General features: G+C 51.3%; 1 protein-coding gene across 1 annotated transcript; it reads right to left on the bottom strand.

Annotated features, from left to right (window-relative positions):
• Positions 1-2,270: 2,270 nt before the first annotated feature.
• LOC113927048 lies at positions 2,271-16,637 on the bottom strand. The gene is made up of 7 exons (XM_035726958.1): positions 16,474-16,637; positions 15,711-16,048; positions 12,727-13,136; positions 10,073-10,196; positions 9,341-9,374; positions 5,210-5,276; positions 2,271-3,489 (listed from the first exon to the last, which is right to left on the bottom strand). Exons 1-7 carry the CDS (start codon positions 16,635-16,637, stop codon positions 3,346-3,348), a joined length of 1,281 nt encoding a protein of 426 aa, XP_035582851.1. The 3' UTR covers positions 2,271-3,345.
• Positions 16,638-18,649: the final 2,012 nt, after the last annotated feature.

Raw genomic sequence — 18,649 nt, 5'->3', positions numbered from 1 at the left:
GCCACCATGGTTTCCCGAGTTTAGAGCGGATCTGCTTACTTTGGAGGACAGTGCGCTCGCTCCTGAAGGAGTCCCGCTTCCTCATAATCACCCACAGGCGGCAGGAAGCCTTGAGCACAAAGCCAAGTGATTTCGCACAATATAAAATCAGCGGTGGCTGAGGAGCTGAGAAGCTGAAATTCTGCCCATGTAAGGTGTGGTGGAATCTGCTGTGGGCCGAAGAGACAAGGGGGGGCTGAGGGGTGCAGGGAGGTGCTCGGGGCACCTGCCGGCTCTCACCGAATCGCAGGCAAGGAGGCTGAAAACCCAGACAAGAGGGCAGGTTCAGGAGCGCCCGGGGATGCTGGCCCCAGAGGGGCCTGGCTACTTCTTACTCAATGACCTGCACTCGACCCGCTTTCCCGGGAAGGCCAGAATGTGGAGTCCTCCTCTGTGTCCCCCCCACAACCCCCCCCCCCCGGCTTCCCCTCCCTGGTCCCGGTTTCAGAATCCCACAAGCAAATGCGCAGACCCTCTTCATCCAACTGTGAGAGAGCCGGTAAACTGAGTCACGGGCCGCAAACCTGCCACACGGGGCCAGGAGCCACAGCATGGTTCCAAGTGGAAGTTAAGCAACCGAACGGACGCTCTCTCCAAAAGTGAAGGCTGACTTTCAGTTTTCCAAAGCCCTGGTTTACACCCCTCCCCCAAGGGAAATCTCCATCTTAAATTCCATGTCAGCAGAGGCGTGTAAAGATTCTAGGCAAAACGGGCATGGTCTGAAGAGTCATGGCTCATTACTGCATGTTGCTTCGTCTTTTTTTTCTATACAAAAATATTTTTTTTTGCCTAAGAAAATTCCCACAAATGGTATTAAAAATTGAGATTCTTTTTTTAATTCAGTAGACTCCACGCCCAACGTGGGGCTTGAACTCATAGCCCTGAGATCAACGGTCCCATGCTCTACCGACTGAGCCTGCCGGGTGCTCCCCAAACGGAGAGATTCTTACAGATGAGAAATGCACGGCAGCTCGGCCAGCTTCTTATACCCTTGGTATATTTTGCAGATTTTACTGGACAGACTCCTTAGACACTCTGAGCACTTAGTGCATACACAGTACACAGGACCCACACCACCCACACCAGCAGGGCTGGGAGAGCCTAGCCAGGGGGCAGGACCTACAGCCTCCAGTGCAGTGGCAGTGCGCCAGGGAGGGCGCCACGGGTGGAGAAAGCTTACATGCCCTCTTTTTCATGGCCACCATCAGGCAGGCGGCCACCTGCCTTGGTCCTTCGAGGAGAGGGCTGAAGACTAAAACCCTGGCTTTGCTCCTGGCCTCTCTGTGGCCTGTTTCCTCATCTGTATAATGGGGATTAAAAAAAAATTAGTACCTACTGCCCCCATCAGAGAGCTGTCGTGAGGTCTGAAGAAGGTCCCATAAAGCACCCAGCCCACGTGGAACCCATGGCAGGACGCACGTCGGGCAGCCCTAAGAAGACATCCTCAATCCTTCTTGTTCCCCAGGGTAAGGAGAAGAGCCGCACACCACAACATGGGGGAGCCCCAACAAGACCCATGCAACCCAAGGGCTCCTACTTATTTCACCAGCACATCTTACATGCCAGGGTCCAAGTATCTCGGGGTGCCTCCTGCAAGCCCCGCACTGCACAAGGCACCACCCATCACGCTCTCCAACCCAGAGCCTGCCCTCCGGGAGATGATAACCTAAAGTCTTAGGCAAGAACGTGTTTCTGAAAAGATGTCGAATGGGAACTTTTGATTAAAAGAAACTCAGTCCAGAATTATTTTGAAAAACAAAGAGTGCTCCTTCTAAAGGTCCAAATGGGACCAAGAGAGAAGTTAGAGAGTGGAAGACTTTTCTCTAAGTACAGAAGAAACCTAACAGTGAGTGTCCCATGACCGGACGGGCTCTCTGTCCCTGGAGAATTCTCCCGGAGTTCCTAGGTGATGGGGAACCTGGACTATATGACCCCTAGGGGCTCTTCAGAAATTCCACAATTCAGTAAAGGAAGAAGCATGTCCCGATGTAGCCTTTCTGGGACATCCAGGTTTTAAAGTATCAGCTGTGTGCGAGCCAGTGCACATTCCAGCTGCTGGTGTGTGCAGAAAGGGATGCTTTCAAAGTTCCCCGACTCCGGTTAATTTCAGTAATAACACATCACCACGAGCCCTTTATTTCCAGCGCTTCGAGGAACCGGTGCCACAAGACGACGACAAATACTGTAAATATAAGTTGCCCCCATCTATGTGACCAGGACACATTCCTTCTTTATTTGGTTCATCATCTGGTAAGTGGTTAATAGGTTCACGTTTAGAGGAGCTTCCAGGACACTGAGGAAGCCAGCCCACAAAAACAGGGCCCTCCAGAAGCCCTTTCTGCCATCTGTCCCCAAAGATGGAATCGCACAGTATGATTCACCCCAGGGTGAATACTGTCTTGACTGGTCAGCAGACCCGGGCAGCGCGCTAACCTCGTCAAGCCTCGGTCTGCACGCCAGTACAACGGGGAGAATCACATCCGCCCCACAAGGCCGTGAGGATGCACTGAGGTCCCGTGTGGAGCCCCGGGGCAGCCTGGCACAAAGAGAGGGCTCCCAAATGCAGTCCCGTTCCTTATCCCTCCTGCCCCAGCAGGGAAAGGCATGCCCTGGGCACCCCTGACACCCCGCAGAGAAGACAGCAGGACTGGAAGCTCCGGCCCTCACAGACCGAACCAGAGCACCACACAGGGAAGCGTTTTGGGAAGAGAGCGGGTTTCCTCTCAAGCAAAACCTCCATCCCGTAGAACCAGAGTTAAATTACAAAATAGCCAGGGAAGAGTTATATAAACTGTGTTTCTGGAGAAAATCACCTTTAAAAAGTAAAACGGACACTTTCCAAACGTGCACCTGTGAGCATCACATTTACCTTGTGGTCACACGCGACACAGGCTTAAAAACCACACCGGTGGATCAACAGAACTAAACAAACAGCTTTACTCGTCTCTCAGGGACTGTCAGCCGGAAGAATCATGGAGAAGAAGAAAGAGGTAACTGAGATGTTTGCTTGAAAAAGTCAGTCACATCTCATTGCTGACACAACCTTATTAATGGCAAGAGACCCCACTTCCAGTCTTGGCCCCTCGGACTCCTGTGTTAGCACAGGGGAGACACGGAGTGTTTGCTTGAGCGTCCCCGGCTCCAACGCTATGGCTTTTGCAGCCGATGACTGCAGAACACAGCCCAGCAAGCCTCTTAGCCTTTTTATTTTAATCTCTACTGATCCCTTCGAAGATCCCTTTGTGGCAGCCCCTGCCCCCCGCCGCGCCCCTGCTGAAGGGACAGAGCCGGCCGGTGGCGATGGAGTCAAGAACCGTCCTTTCTGGCGGCGGCAGCCTCTGCCGGCACCACTGCTCTTGTGTTGTCTTCCTCTAGCTTCTGCTTCTTCTTTGCTTTTTGTTCTGTGTTAAACTGAGCGAGCTCTTCGGTTTTCTCTGTGATGTATTTTAGCTACCAAAAAAAAAAAAAAAATTAAAGCATTACAAGTTTTATCTGGTTGTGAAGCCACTCTATAAACCTGGCGGAGCGGAGGGGAATCTACCCCTCCTAACCACTCCCGCCCTAAGAATTTGAGTGGAAAAGCCTGGGTTACATTCCTCAGAGCGAAACAGAACTTCCACTTTTTCCTGGAAGAAGCAATCAACTCCAGAAATCAACCGAATGCTGCCCACACTCCTACCCAACAGGCAGGAGCTCCTTGAGTAGTCAAAAGAGTTAAAATGTGGAGTGTGCAGAAGGCACGCCAGGCCTAAATATACTCTACCAAGCACCAGTACAATCAACAGCCCCCTAAATGTATCCAACTGACATCACGGAGCAGCTACTATGCACCAGGTCCCAGGGATACAGGGTAAATGATGCAGGTCCCTGCTGTCGGGGAGGATTTTATCGAACGCGTAAATTTAGCCACAACTCTGTCATGAAAAGAAATTGAGAGCCCCAAGTAAAAACGGTATTTGGAAGTAAACAAATGTGCAATAAACAGATAACTTCCCAGCTAACATTCTAAGATGACTGGCACTGCCCATTCCTTTGCCAAAGGAAGAAAGGGCTCACCAAAGCCGGCCAGCTGCCAGCCATGACCTGCACAGAACGGATGGAGAGAGGGGAAGTGTCTTTCCGCGGATGCACAGCACCGCCAGCCACCTTAGCTGTTTTCCTTAGGAATCACATCCTTAGCCTTGACTTTAACTTTGGAGAGAGGGTATCAGAAGAGCGGAGCGGGGGGGGGGTGGGGGGGTGGGGGGGGCGGTGCCGCCCAGTGGAAGCGGCACCAGATTCCAGGCTCGATGGTTTGGGTTCGGCAATCCACCCAAGAGCTCCGTGTTCAGCTCTGCGAGGTTTCTGAACTCCAGCGGCCTCCCCTGTAAAATCGGGCTAATAAATGGGGTTATGAAAAACCCTCAGAGGGTGGCCGTGAGGTTTTAAATAACATATGTAAAATAATAACTATAAAAGCCCACTGTAAACTGTCAACTGCTATATAAACTCATTTAGCAACTACTTCTTGAGCACCTGCTGTATGCCAGGTCCTATTCTAGGCACAGCAGATGGAACAGAGAAGAGACAAAGGTCCACCCTGGTGGAGCTCACATGACGGGGCACGAAAAGTGTTCTCACTGCTAGGATGAGACAAGGTCAGAAAACCTCAGACGCCCTGGGTCTGCCCCTGGTCACGGCCACTAGCCAGGGATGATCACAGCATCACCTGTAAAATGAGGGCTGGTCAAGCTGAAGTCTAGATTTCTTTGGAAAGACAGAGAACATGCTCGCTTTCCTGCCCACCCTGCCTGTGCAGACACTGCCTCCATACCTGGCCCATCAGAGCAGAGCCGTGGGCACCGTAACACAACTCTCCCCACACGCTCTAGCCTGTGGCCTGTCTCTGACACCACGCTGTAAATGGAACACAGGGCCAAAGTTTTGAGATGTTACGGAAAAGGCAAATTATGAAATCCAGAGAGTGCTGATTAGAAAATTTCAAATTGGCTTAGCGAGATCCATCATGATGAAAGAGAGACTATAAATTGCGGGCAGGTCTGAATGGTTCAACCGTCTCTCGTTTTTAATGCAAGGTGCCCTGGGGAATCGCTTCATGGCTGCGAGTGATTAATTGGGAATAATGTATTCTGCTGGGAAAGGGGAGTGAGGAAAGAAATTCATCTCTCACCAGTGAATTACTCCTCCTGGCTAAGAGCTTCACATCTTCGGTGTTAATTGTGCTTCTTTTCGCGTGTCTGTAGAAAGGGCAGGAACAATTCACCAAAATGTTTAGTATCACTTCCAGTTTTGATGAAACCCAAAAGTTCATGGTCAGACTCCAAACTAGCAAGGCTCTCTAAGAAGCCCATCTTTTTAGATTAAATTCATTAAGCAACAATGACATAAAAATGAGTGAAGTGACTTCGCCAAGATACTAATTAAATAAAGAGACCAAGGAAAGCAGCAGCCCATCTGTCCACCTCCGCCCGAGGCCATGGGTGCCTGAGCAGGGACTTGCTTGGGCACAATGGTCACAGCGAACACCACACAGCACGTCTGCACACACCTTTAGTGAAAAGAGAAAATGGCACAATATCAAACAACACAAAGATCGCCTCTGCTTAAACAGATGTGAAGTAGAAGAACAAAGATCCCGAGTTCCCGAGGGCTAAATTACAGGAAGCAGCTCAGGCAGATGTCCCCATACACCCCACTTCCCAACAAGGAGGTAATGCACTCCCTCAACACAGCCGAGCTACAAGCTAGAACAAAGAACATCTTTTAAACTGGAGTCTGTGTCTTGCTCACAACTTGGACTCAAAATCTCATTCCAATCTCTTATCTTTGCTTTAAAAGGTAATTTCAGATAATAAGCTACAGTCAATAATTTATTGCTCTAATTACACCATTTCTTGCCATTTCTCACTTCCTCCAAAAATAAGTAGAAGCCTTATGCACAGAAGTAGGCATCTTTGTATCCTTAACAACGAGTAGAGTGGCCAACACACAGTCCTCCCCAAATATCTGTTCCGTTAACAAGAAAATCGCACAGAAATTACACTCCATAATTTGGCCGAATTAAACCTTCACCTCCCACTAAATATGCAGATGGCACGTGTCATCTCCTCACGACTGACAGCATCTGCCTGCGCCGACAGTATCCATATCAGGAGGCGACTTCTAATCGGCCATCTGCAAGGACCGGGAGAGAAAGGGGAGGGTCAGAAGGGGACATCGGTGCAGCCACAAGGTCGGCAGCCGGGCCACAGGTGTACCGGGGGAGGCGGTTAGGCGCCATGCACACAGAGTGGCCCTCAGCCACACGATCGGGCTGCTCGGCCGGTTTTCACATTCTTCACAAAGTGCCACAAGAGAACAAGCAGAAGGAGGCAGCCTAGTGAGCTGTTTACAGAGTAAGGTCAGTGGATCTGTTCACAAGGAAGCGTTCAGGAAACAGCAAAGCCAAGCCTCGCCACCACGCAGCTTGGTATGTGCTACCTCTGCACCACGTCTTAATGCTCCTTCCCTAAATGGAGGGGCGGGCATACCCGACGCCCGCCGCCGCACGTCAGAAACTCTCCTAAATCAAACCTTTTTTTTTTTTTGCATTAGATTATTTATTTATTTATTTATTTATTTATTTATTTATTTATTTGACATAGAGACAGCGAGAGAGGGAACACAAGCAGGGGGATTTGGAGAGAAGCAGGCCTCCTGCCGAGCAGGGAGCCCGACGTGAGGCTCGATCCCAGGACCCTGGGATCATGACCCGAGCCGAAGGCAGTCGCCCAACCTCTGACTCCAGAAAATTACCCAAGGGAAAATTACAAAGCAGTTTTTCATGTAACACTTTTAGCAACACAGGTTTTAAAGAGGATTCCCAAAATGTTCCTAAATCTATTCACTGTCTAATATCTATCTTCTTCAAAATGTGGCATCTTTAACATGTTAACGGTATCAGGTGACTAGAGATTTCAAAGTAAAGGAAATTCGCAACTTAAATTGGGAGATGATTTTCCAAAGTTTACAGGTGAATTATTTCAAATTTAAAGCCATTTTTCTCATAGAAACAATGTTACAAATATCGGTTAGGTTCCCAGCCAGCTGACAAAGACCGTTTAATATACAGCTGGCCTGAAACGGTCCTTCAGACTCCTTGTAGGACTCACAGTTCTAGAAGACAGTGGCCTCGGGGAAAACACAAAGCCACAGGATAAACAAAGCTGACCTTCTGGGAATATCAATTTTATCCTGTGATAAGCTTTATTTTTTAAGATTTTACTTATTTATTTGAGAGAGAGAGAGAGCGAGCACGAGCAGGGAGGAGAGGCAGAGGGAGAGGAAGAAGCAGACTCCCTCTGCTGAGAAGGGAGCCCGATGTGGGGAGCCCCCTCACCCCCACCCCGAGATAAACTTTAAAACAGGATTTTATATATATATGACAGCAAACTGAACTATTTTGAAGATCAGTGTGAAATTAGACAAAGGACGAGTCTTCGAAGAAAATCCGTACTTGCGTTGGCTCAGGGTTCGGGGCGGGGTGGGGGGGGGGCGTGAAGAGCACTGGAAGACACCCCTGGACACGAGAAAGGGGAGACATTGCTTCATCAGTAAGCCTCTGCCTCTCTCACTTAGACAACAGCAGCGAGACAGCCTTTACACAGACCCCCTGACTGAGATGATGCCCTTCCCTGGGGCACTTACACTCTAAGTGACACACGGCTCTCCCCCCACCCAACAAGTACCCAGCAAAAGAAAATCAACCTCGGGGCGCCTGGGTGACTCAGTCGTTAAGCGTCTGCCTTCAGCTCAGGTCATGATCCCAGGGTCCTGGGATCGAGCCCCACATCGGGCTCCCTACTCAGCAGGAAGCCTGCTTCTCCCTCTCCCACTCCCCCTGCTTGTGTTCCCTCTCTGTGTGTCTCTCTTTGTCAAATAAATAAAAATCTTAAAAAAAAAAAAAAGAAAATCAACCTCTTAACGTAATCATGAAACACAGAGTACCTGAAAGCGCAATGTATTACAATGCTAAACATTTCCAATTTCATTCTTATTCCCAGTATTTTTACAGAAGCATCTAAAAACATTTGTTGTCTTTTCCCACAGCTAACACAAAAATGGCAGGAAAAGTCACGACTGGGGGCTTACTGCTGGCACCTAACCAGGCAGAGGCCAGAGAGGCCCAGAAACACCCTACGACGCGCCGGACAAGTTCCCACCACAGCCCAGAATGAGCCGGTCCAAAACACCAACGGTGCTGAGATGGAGAAACCTGGCTCGATGTCGATAAACTTTATGTTCAAATCAAATAATCATGTGCTTACATATTTACATTTTGTGCCACCCTTTGTAATAAAAAGAAGTTGTATTTTCCGAAAAAAGGAAAGACGTGGCAAGAGGGGTGATAAATGTATTTCGGAAGAGACGCGGGGCTTCGGGGAGAGATAGTGGGCGCCACGTAAGGAGCCCCCACCTGAATGAACAACGAACACACCACAGGAGCTGTTAGTATCCCATAATATTATCTCATCCCTTCTGGCCAAGCTGGCGATGCTAAGCAGTTTTTAGGGATTCATATACACAGGGATAGGAAAGATTTAGAGTCTGCCCTTTGAGAACCTACTGCTTTAATTCATTCAAAGTACTCACCCGAGCAACAGAGAGCTAACAGGAACAAGGTGAAAAGCTCGGGGTATGGGAGAGACTGGCACCGAATCAGCAGTGTGAGCAAAGTGGAAAGCTTTAGCCCCTTCCGGCCTCAGTCATCCAAATTGCTTCATAAAAGCAATTCGTTGTGCGATTGTTTTCAATTACCTGAGGTACTAATTGAAGAGATGAGCATAAATCCCCTGTAAAAGCTCAAGCTTCCCCGCTGAAAGCAAGTCACCCACTTTTCAAGGAGTGTGTTTCTCGGGTGACAGACGCTGTGGACCTGAGGCTGAGTGCCGGCGGGCGCTGGGTGCTGTCACTGCCCCGACACCCACCAGCGGTCACCGCCGGGCACCCAGTGCGGGCGCGCCCCACACCGCCCTGCAGGGTCACAGCCCTCGAGCTGTTCTTCATACCTTTTTAACCAGGAACTGAACAAAAAGTACTCAGAAGACATTAAAAAAAAAAAAAAAAAAGCCAAATCAAGCCTGAATGGACGTGATTAAAGCAGATGTTATATTCTGGCAGAACCATGATGAGAGAGAAGCCTCCAATAAATCCACACACACCCAAAAAAAAGACTAAAGCTCTCCTGAAATACACCACCAGATGGAGAGTGTGAATAGGACGTGCACACACACAGCGGCAGGTACGCAAGCTCTTTACCCACCTTGCAAACATTTCAAGGTCTTTGGCAAAAGTTTCTGAAAGAGAAAAAGACGTGCTTTAGCTGCCCTCGTGTCAATCTTATTTCAGTAGGAGGGAAAGTGCAACCTCAGCTCCCCCCGTACGGTGATGAACACAACAAGCCCTTTCCGTGCTGGCTGGATGCGCTTCGGGCCGCCTGATCCCTGGACAGGAGCAGGAGCCTTCAGCTCCTGTCCTTTTTGCTGGCTGGTTGTTTTGTGAGCCTTTAGCCTAGGCCGTGTGATTTATTCATTAGGACCTCCTTGTCGTAATTGTGGTAATTGTGGCCACACCTCTTCTTCCATGAAACTAACTCTAAATGTTAAATTTTGCCCCACGTTAGGGCTTGAGAGGACATTAATTTCCTCGGACGTCAAGCAGATACCAATGTCCAAGCTCAGCTGTCATATAAGCCATGGCATGGGCGATATAAAAATGTTATAAAGCAATGAGATAAAAATGTAATGCCTAATGTTCCAGGCAGTTTAAAACAGAGTAAAACAAACAGGTTCATGCCCAGTGTTAGGTACTAGAAATAGATGTTTCCATAAAACATCTGAATCTTACAGCCAAGAAATGTTTCGTGACTAGCACCTGGTGGTAATGTTCTCCGTCTGTTGGTGGGACGAGCCACAGCACCCGGCCACACATTTCTCCCAGACAAAAGCGACTTGGGGGATTTCTACCCACAGAGAGGAAGGCCCTGGCTTCGTACCGCACTGCCGGAAGGTCAGCTCCGAGACTGCTGCGATGGTTTGTTTGCTGAACGGCATCCCTCTGTCCGATGCAACTTCCTCACAGAGACAGCCCACAGTGTAGTGGACAGCCGCTTTCAGCCTCTGCAGCAAAGAGTCAAAATACTTCATGGGTGAGGCTGCAAAGAAGAGCTTTCCACACCTTCGAAAATGAAGACCAAGGAGAGGGATCTGCTCAGCCTAATTCCTTCAGCACTTTCCATAATGGCTGAAGACTTTTCAAGTGTACTAATAAATTAATGAGGCCCTCTGGAGTGTGACTTGGAGAAACATTACTTCCTTGTTAACGGTTATGATTTAGGTCAAGTAAAGATAAGGAATTACAATGGCAGGTCAGCGGGGAGAAAAGTCAGACTTGCACTTGCAAGGTATCTGCATGACTTTACTCAGGTATTCCACAAATGTGCACCTGTTCCTACTGAGTAAAGGCATATGCTAGGTGCTCAGGGAACAATGACAAACCAGACAGGTTACTCCAGTGAAATGCAAAAGGATCCCATCCCTCTGCAGCAAGTCTCTGCCAGCCCCAGGCCTACATGTGACAAAGGACAAACGCTCAGGACCACGCTGGGAAAGGCCTGTGAGGACACGACTGACCCTCCTTTGATTTGCTGGCTTGCTAGCCCACCTCACCAGGACCCTCACTGTTCCTTAGCAACCCTTTTAGATACTGAAGAGCATAGCTTTCCCATGCAGAGGAGCAAAGAAGCAACACAAAGCCAAGCCAAGCCAAAAATCTCAGTCTCCTGTCAACAAACTTACTGCACCCCTGGGTGTGCTCCTTCTCTATGCTGGAGATAGACCTGAACTGGACAGGGGGACAGCTGAACCCCAAACAGCAAGTGTTCACAGCTGAAACAGAATGAGGAGGAACGGCAGAAACAGGTCCAGGACCCCAGGGTAGAGGCCAATAAGCAAGGGCAACGACCTTTCTTAGTTTCAGATGTCAAACGACTAGGTAAGTTGAGGCCTATGGTAGGAGACAAAGGGACCATCACCCTGGGAGGGATAAAGAGCCCCCAGGGTCATCTTTTTTAGGTACACGTGGGGGTGTCAGTAGCGGAACAGGACAGGGAGCCTTCTGAACATCCCAGAAGTTTTTTATCCCTCCTCGTCTGCACGCCTCCTGGACAGGGCCAAGTGCCCGTGCCTTCTTTAATGTTGCAGACAACACTGCACTTCGAGCCTCAATCCCCAGATCCAAATTCCTCGAGGGCAGGACCCTGTCAGTTTTGTTCACGACAACTGTCCACCCAGCACCAAGAACAGCTGGATGAATGGGTGGCGGGATCCTCAACCTGCTCACCAATTTCTCAGCCCATCTTTGCAGCCTTACTCATTTCTTCAGTTAAGTATGGACGGTCCACTGGGAGCCAGGCCCTGCACTAGGGGCTGAGAATACAAAAATGAAAAGGACAGCCTCGGCTCTCAGGGTTTATCTCCCACCACACCTTTGCCATCAGCGGACTCTTCAAAACCATCAATGTCAGGAAAAACAGAGGGTGGAGAACTGTTCCAGGGAAGATCAGAGACAGGATCTTACTAAATGCAAGTTATGCCCCTTGACTGGATCCTGGATGAAAGAAAAAAGACCAGAAGAAGAAACAGCTTTGGGACAACTGGGGAAATGTGCATATGGACTGATCGTCAGAGAACAGGATTTTACCAATATTAAACTTTCTGAGTGGTGATACTTGAGGTTATTATGTACGAAAATACCCTTGTTGTTGGGAGAGGCATACGAAAGTACTAAAACTTAAAGGGAAGGTGTCAAGGTACCTGCAATTAAATCTCAAATGATTCAGAAAAAAAAGAGAGCGAAGGAGCAAATACAGCGAAGTGTTAACTGGTGAATCCAGGTGAGGAGCATATGGCTGCTGAGCGCACTATTCTTGCAACCTTTCCTGAAACCTTGCGCTTCCCAAAAGAGAGGCAGGCGGTGGGTGAACAGCTCTGAGACGGAACCCGGGCAGCTGAGCTCACTGCCGGCTCTTCAGGCCACTCTCTCTGAGGTGGCCGCCCTGGTTCTTGCTTTTTACCTCTTCAGGGCGTTGCGGTTCTTCGTTCTCACGACTCTGCCCCGTGTGCTTGCTCCCGGCGGGGCCCGCAACCGCCCCGGGCGGAGTTCTGACCACCCGGATTCCGCGTGCGGGAAGGCGGGGCGGGAGCAGAGCCGCGCGCCGCTGGGGCGGGGGAGCCGGGGCTGGGACCCAGGCGGGAAGGAGCCGCCGGCTCTCGGGCTCGCAGGCCGGGCCCCGCGCTAAGTGCTGTGCCTGGATCGCCTTCCCGGGAGCACACCCTATTCTCACTACAGCCCTGAGAAGGGAGACCGCGGCTGTCCCAGCCAGACGGGGGGCCCCCCCCGTCCCACTCCGACCCGCGTTACCCTGGAGACCGCCTCCCAGCACCCCCCGCGGCAGCCCAGTTGGCGCAGGCGCAGGCGGCCGAAGCGCGCCCTACGCCCCGGGGGACCCGTCCCGGGGGACCCGCCCCGGGGGACCCGCCCCGGGGACCGCGCCCCGAAGAGCGCCCAGCGGAGGCCTCGGGGCCTTTCCCTCTCCAGAAGCTCCACGCCGTCCTCCCCCGGCCCGGCAGGGACCCGACTTTCCTGTACCTGTCGGTAGGAGAATTGCTGCTGCTCCTCGCCACCCCCTTCCTCCTCCTCCTCCATCACAGCAGGGCCGACCCGGGCAGGCGCGCGAGGCCAGAAGGAGGCGGCGGCCGGGAGGAGCCGGTCGGATTTCCCGCCGCCGCTCGGGGCGACGGGCCGCGCGGGGGGACAAAGCGCGAAGCCCCACGCCGCCGCGCCGCACGCGCCCTCTGGCGGCCGCTCCGGGAACGGTCCTTCGCCGTCCGGGGGCGGGACCCGGTGGCCCGAGCCACCTCCCGGCCCCGTGGCTTTACAGGAGCCCTCGGGAAGAAGGCGTGTGTGCGGGGACAGCGTTGTCGGGCGGCACCGTTCACTGTGAATTCCGTGTGGCTCTGACCTCCGCTGGCCTTGCAAAACCCACCCAGTGTCCGTAACTGTGCCACCGACAGCAGTGTTAGGGCGTCAGACCGCAGGCAAATGCTGGATGACTGTGCCAGTCAGCAGCGCAGAGTCAGTGAGTAGGTCACAGAGCCCGGGCTCGGTCACTCAGCAGCAGTACAAGGGCTCCCAATTAAAAAAAAAAATTTTAAGTAAGCTCTGTCCAACATGGGGCTCGAACTCACGCACCCAGAGATGCATGCTCTTCCAACTGAGCCAGCCAGGTGCTCCAGGGCCCCCAACTTTTTTTTTTTTAACATTTTTAAAAAGATGTTATTTATTTATATATTTTATTTTTGTAAAAAGATTTATTTATTTATTTGACAGAGAGAGACACAGCGAGAGAGGGAACACAAGGAGGGGGAGTGGGAGAGGGAGAGAGCAGACTCAGAGCCGATGGGAGCCTGAGATCATGACCCGCCCGGAAATCAAGAGTCCATGCCCTCCCGAGGGAGCCAGCCTGGCGCCTCAGGGTCCTCAGTTTTTAAAAAGGATTTTGACTTGGTTACATATTTTCTAAAGTCTTGCTGTAGTCATCAGGGAGAAAACACTCTCCTTGGACCTCCTCACCCTTAAGGCTTAAGGTTGTGTTCCTTTTTGATTACATATGGAGGTGAGCGTTGAGAGTTCCTGGGGGTATTTCGAACCCCTTCCCAGGGCACGTGGAAATCATCAGCCTTTCCTGACAAATATGAAACTAAGGAAGAAAAGGGTGCTCGGTGTGTATTTGTGCTCAACTGAGAGAACACACAGGCAACCTCCCCTCTTACCACCTCTGTGGAGAAAGTCAGGGATGGGCGGGGGAGGGGGAAATTGCCAGGGCAGAATCCCACAAGGATTTCCTGTGACTCATCACCTGCAGGTCCACATCCCTGCTGAATCCTAAGTGGTGGAGGCTGAGGAGGCAGAGATGTGACATACAAAGTTACAGGGGTGATTATATGCCTAACCTGGAGATTTTGTTCTTCAAAGTAATCTACAAAGGGTTCTTAGAAACACGAAGCTCTAACATATTTTAATTGCCAGTTTGTAGAATGAGGACATTAAGGGAAAGAGACCTTGCAGACCAGTATGAACCGAATAACCTTATTTTTGTTTTTAAAAAAGAACATATGCATCCATATGGAGATGTGGGATATTTGAAAGGAATAGAAAGCTGGAAGGATACATGACAAATACCGTGAACTTCTGAGCAGTGAGTTGAGGAGAAGGCAGATAAAGACACTCAAATTTTCACTTTATATATTCCTGTATTCTGCCTTTCTTAACAAGTATGTGTGTCTTTCCCATAAGCCACTCTTGATCTTCCTCTTCCACAGAAGTGCCCCAAATCCCATAAGCGTGCCGATGGCTGAGACCCAGAGAACCTCCTTTTGGAGGAATCGGCCTTCTGATCAATTTCCATTGCATCGGAGGTAACCTGTACCTCTGGCCTCTTCTCCCCGTTGCTCCCTGGGAGAATCCCAGTGTCCAGTCTCCTGGGATGGTCCCCAGTGCCACGCATGGCAGGCCTCTCACGGGATGTGCCTGATCTGCAGCCTCTGCCTTAGCAGGCCCAGTTCTGCCCGTCAGTAGCCGCCTTGCTCCCCATGCTGCCACTCTTCGGTCTCCAGCAGGAAAGGGGCCGGGGGGTGTGGAGTGGGCGGAGAGCAGGTGGGGAGCTCCAGCCCTAGGCCCAGACCTCGGGTTCGGAGCCTAGCCCCTATCACAAGCTTTGTGACCCAGGGCGAGCCGCAGAACCTCTCCAAGCCCCAGCCTGCATTTATTAAGTGCGGACCCTAGTACCAACATAGACAGTGGTTGTGAGGCCGAGGTTGCACCTAAGTGCTCAAAAAGTAGTCATGGTTTTCTCCTGGGCAGTTTTTGTGCTTTGTACCTTGCATGTTATCTCATTTTAAAGCAGTTGCTTCCCAGGGCACGTGGGTGGCTCAGTCGGTTAGGCGTTCGACTCTTGATTTTGGCTCAGGTCGTGATCTCAAGATCATGAGATGGAGACCCGAGTTGGGCTCCGTGCTATGTGTGGAGTCCGCCTGGGATTCTCTCTCTCCCTCCCCCTCATATATATATATATGTATAAATTGCTTCCCAGGGCAAAAGAACGTTATTCTAGTGATCTGTGGAATATGCACGCACTTCAGAGTCTGATAGAGGAAGGTCCAGAGCTGAGGTATCACGTCCCAGAAAATGGGTCTATTTGGATGGAGTGATTTTGCCCGGTAAGGAACCAGCCACAACAGGCGGCCGCTAGGTGTCAGCCTTGTGTCACGTTGTGCAACAAGGCCAGCCCTGCAGCGGACGACCTTACCCTTCCCCAGGGCTTGCCAGCTCCTGGCCTGTTCTCCGCGCCCTCACACGTAGGTACTGGGACCCCGTTTGATATGGGAGGGAACCGGGTCACAGAGGTGAGAGAACTTTGCCCACGGTTAACGTGCTAGGAAGTGGTGGAGCCCAGAGCAGCCTGGCTTCTGAGCCCGAGCCCGAGCCCTCACCGTAAGAAAGACAGGGCTTCCTGGATCCTTTTCAGCTGCCTTAAATAGGGTTCCATGAATAATTAATTCAATAACAGTCACCATTTATTTCCTCTAAAACTGCCCTGTAAAATGCTGATTCCAAAAAATCAATCTCCTTTGGTTGTCGTGTGGATTCTGTGAGCGCCCTGAGGTTAGGACTTTCCATCTGCTCTCCCCACTGCCACGTGGTCGCCCGCACAGCGCTCGGCAGGTGGTGGGTGCACGGTGAGCAGGCCGTGGCCGAGGGGAGGAGTGAGCTGTGCACACGGAGCGGGAAGGTGGTGCCGCGGTTAAGTGTGCGGGCTCGGGCGCCAGGTTGCCGTGGTTCTGGCGGCAGTGTTTCAGGGGCTGTGTGACCTCGGACAAGTTCCTTCACATCCTTGTGCCTCGTTTGTAAACTGGGGATAATGACAGTACCTGCTTCAGAGGGTGTTGTATTAAAAGAGTTCACTTAAAACAATGCCTGCTGCACCGTTATTATATTCCCGTATGTGCCATTTATATGGTATGAGGCCCTCAGGAAAACTCCCAAGTAGGGCCAGAGGTCCTGACTCCTCCATTTAACAAATTGTCTTTTTCCAGGGAAGCCTATGTGACAGATACTGGCCCGAAAAATCGAGCCAGTGTCTCCTGATCCACATGCTCCTCTAGAACCTTGCCGCTCCGCCATCAAGAGGTAGAGTCTCATCCTCCACCCATTGAATTTGGGGTGCTCATGACTCCCTTGTAGCTGATATAATGTGGCTGAGATAATGCTGTGTGGCATCCATGGCTAGATCTTAAAAGGCAAGGCTGCGTCTGCTTTGTTAGCTGGAACACTCACGTTTGGAACCGAGCCCCGGGTAAGAAGTTAGCCCAGCCTGAGGCTGCCATGCCGTGAGGCAGCCCAAGGCCACGTGGTGAGGCCACATGTACCTTTCTCAGCCCTAGCTGAGGTCCCAGCCAGCAGCCAGCATTGAACGCCAGATAAATGAAGAGGACAGACATCTCCGAGTGACCCCAGCCGTTGAGTGGCCCTGAGCTGTCCAGTCTTTTTGCTGAGGCCCAGATACCGTGGAACAAAGACGAGCTATGCCCCCTGTGCCCTTCCAATTCCTAACCCACAGAATTAGGATAATAGTAATGGTTATTACCTGTGTTTAGGGTGGTTTGTTAAAACAACGTACAGGATTACTAGACAGTGAACGTATATGTACTAACATACATGCTAAGCATAGTACTTACATCCTGAAGCTCTCTGCCTCTCCTAAAAGGATCGGCTCCACATCCGCCTCAGTGACTGTTTAACATTGTCAGTCCCCTGCCTAGAGTCTCCTTGCTGAGAAATCCTGTCTGCTCCCTTGCCTGATCCATCGGTCTTTATAACCAACCTCTCTGTGTCCAAAATAAAGCAGAAGTTGTGGCCAAAAAGTCATTAATAGGATTCCTGCCCAGAGAGGCCCCTTCCTGGAATAGCCAACAGGTTGTCCCTGCACAGTCAGGTTGAAGGGGGCAGACTTGGCTGGGGGCAGAACCCCTGTGCGGCCACCTCCATCACCTTCAGGACTGTTGACCAGCTCAACTTCCACAGGAGCCGGGTAAGAGATGGCAGACCCTGCGCAGTCACTGTATGGCGGGCACTAATTTCCCCCAGAACAGCTCTGTGAGGGAGTCTCATCGCCCCTTCCGTGCAGACAAGAAAGCACATGGGCACAGAGGGTAACGAGCGGGGCAATGGTGAGTTCGTGGCGGGGCTGAGCTCGGGGCCCAGGCCCCCAGCCAGGAAGCTGGGCTGCCCTTACTGGAGCTAACGGTTTTTACTGATCTGTTCTTCAAGTCAGTCACGGGATGTAAACTTCAAAAAGCAGGAATGCCTATCTAGTAAAAATAGTCTCCCCACCAAGGACCTAGGCAAAGGACTGTTACATTCTTTAACAGTAAAAACAACTTCCTTTTATTGTGCCCTCACTGTGTGCCAGGTACTGGGCCAAGGAGTTGATATATAATCTGTTACCGACCCGATAACCTGGGAAAGTCGTTTTTAACCCCGCTTCGCAGATGAAGAAATGGCAGGGCGGAGGACGTCGATGCCAGCCAGCAGGGTCCGGGTGCACGCTCCGGCCCTTCTCTCTGGCCCAGGGGCAAACGTGGCAGCAGCTGGGAGCTCATTAGAGACGCGCAGCGCGGGACCGCACTTCTGTCCTGCTCAATCCCAGTCGGCCCTTTTTCTCAGGACCCATCCCCGGGGCTGGGGGCTTGTGTAGTTTGAGAAGCCCCACCGGCCTCCCCTGGCCCTTCTGGAAGATGTCTGTCTTAACCTACACGCCCCGCCGTGGGGCACACGGAGGAGCCCCACCAGGAACCTTCTGAGGACTGGTTTGCAGAGTGAACTCCCCACTGGGTGCTGAGACGTAAATCTGGTGTCTAACTCTCAGAAATCCCACTGCTTCAGGACAGGTGCAGCCTGAAGTGGTAATAATGCCACACAGAGGTGCTGATTACGTGCCAGGCACTGGCCTTCTTACTCCCCGAATCCTCAAAATAGCCTTGAGGAGACAGGTACTGTTATCCTGTTTTACAAATGAGAAAACTGAGAGCAGAGGTAGTAAATAATTTGCCGAAAGGCCTACAGCCAGTAGGTGGAAGGGCCTGGATCTGAAGCTTCATTGCTTCCGGATGGTGAGCAGGGGCTTAAGCTCTATTGCACATGATCAGTAGGATTTCGGACACTCCTCTGGACAGTCCCGCTTTCCTGCATGTGCTTTTGCCACTTAGCCTCCCAGCCCTCACAGGTGTTTCTCTTTGAAGGAACTCACTCTCCATCCTAGGAGGACCTGTCTGCCTCAGAGCAAGTGGTCAGAGATCACCTGCGAGAAAAGCTGCATCGAGGGGTTCCCATCCCTTAAAAAAGAACCGTGTCGGGGCACCTGGGTGACTCAGTCGGTGAAGCGTCTGCCTTCGGCTTAGGTCATGATCCCAGGGTCCTGGGATCGAGTCCCATGTCGGGCTCCTTGCCCAGC

Source organism: Zalophus californianus, chromosome 4, assembly GCF_009762305.2.
Source record: "Zalophus californianus isolate mZalCal1 chromosome 4, mZalCal1.pri.v2, whole genome shotgun sequence".
Taxonomy (NCBI): domain Eukaryota; kingdom Metazoa; phylum Chordata; class Mammalia; order Carnivora; family Otariidae; genus Zalophus; species Zalophus californianus.
This window is presented reverse-complemented; position numbering and strand designations above follow the sequence as displayed.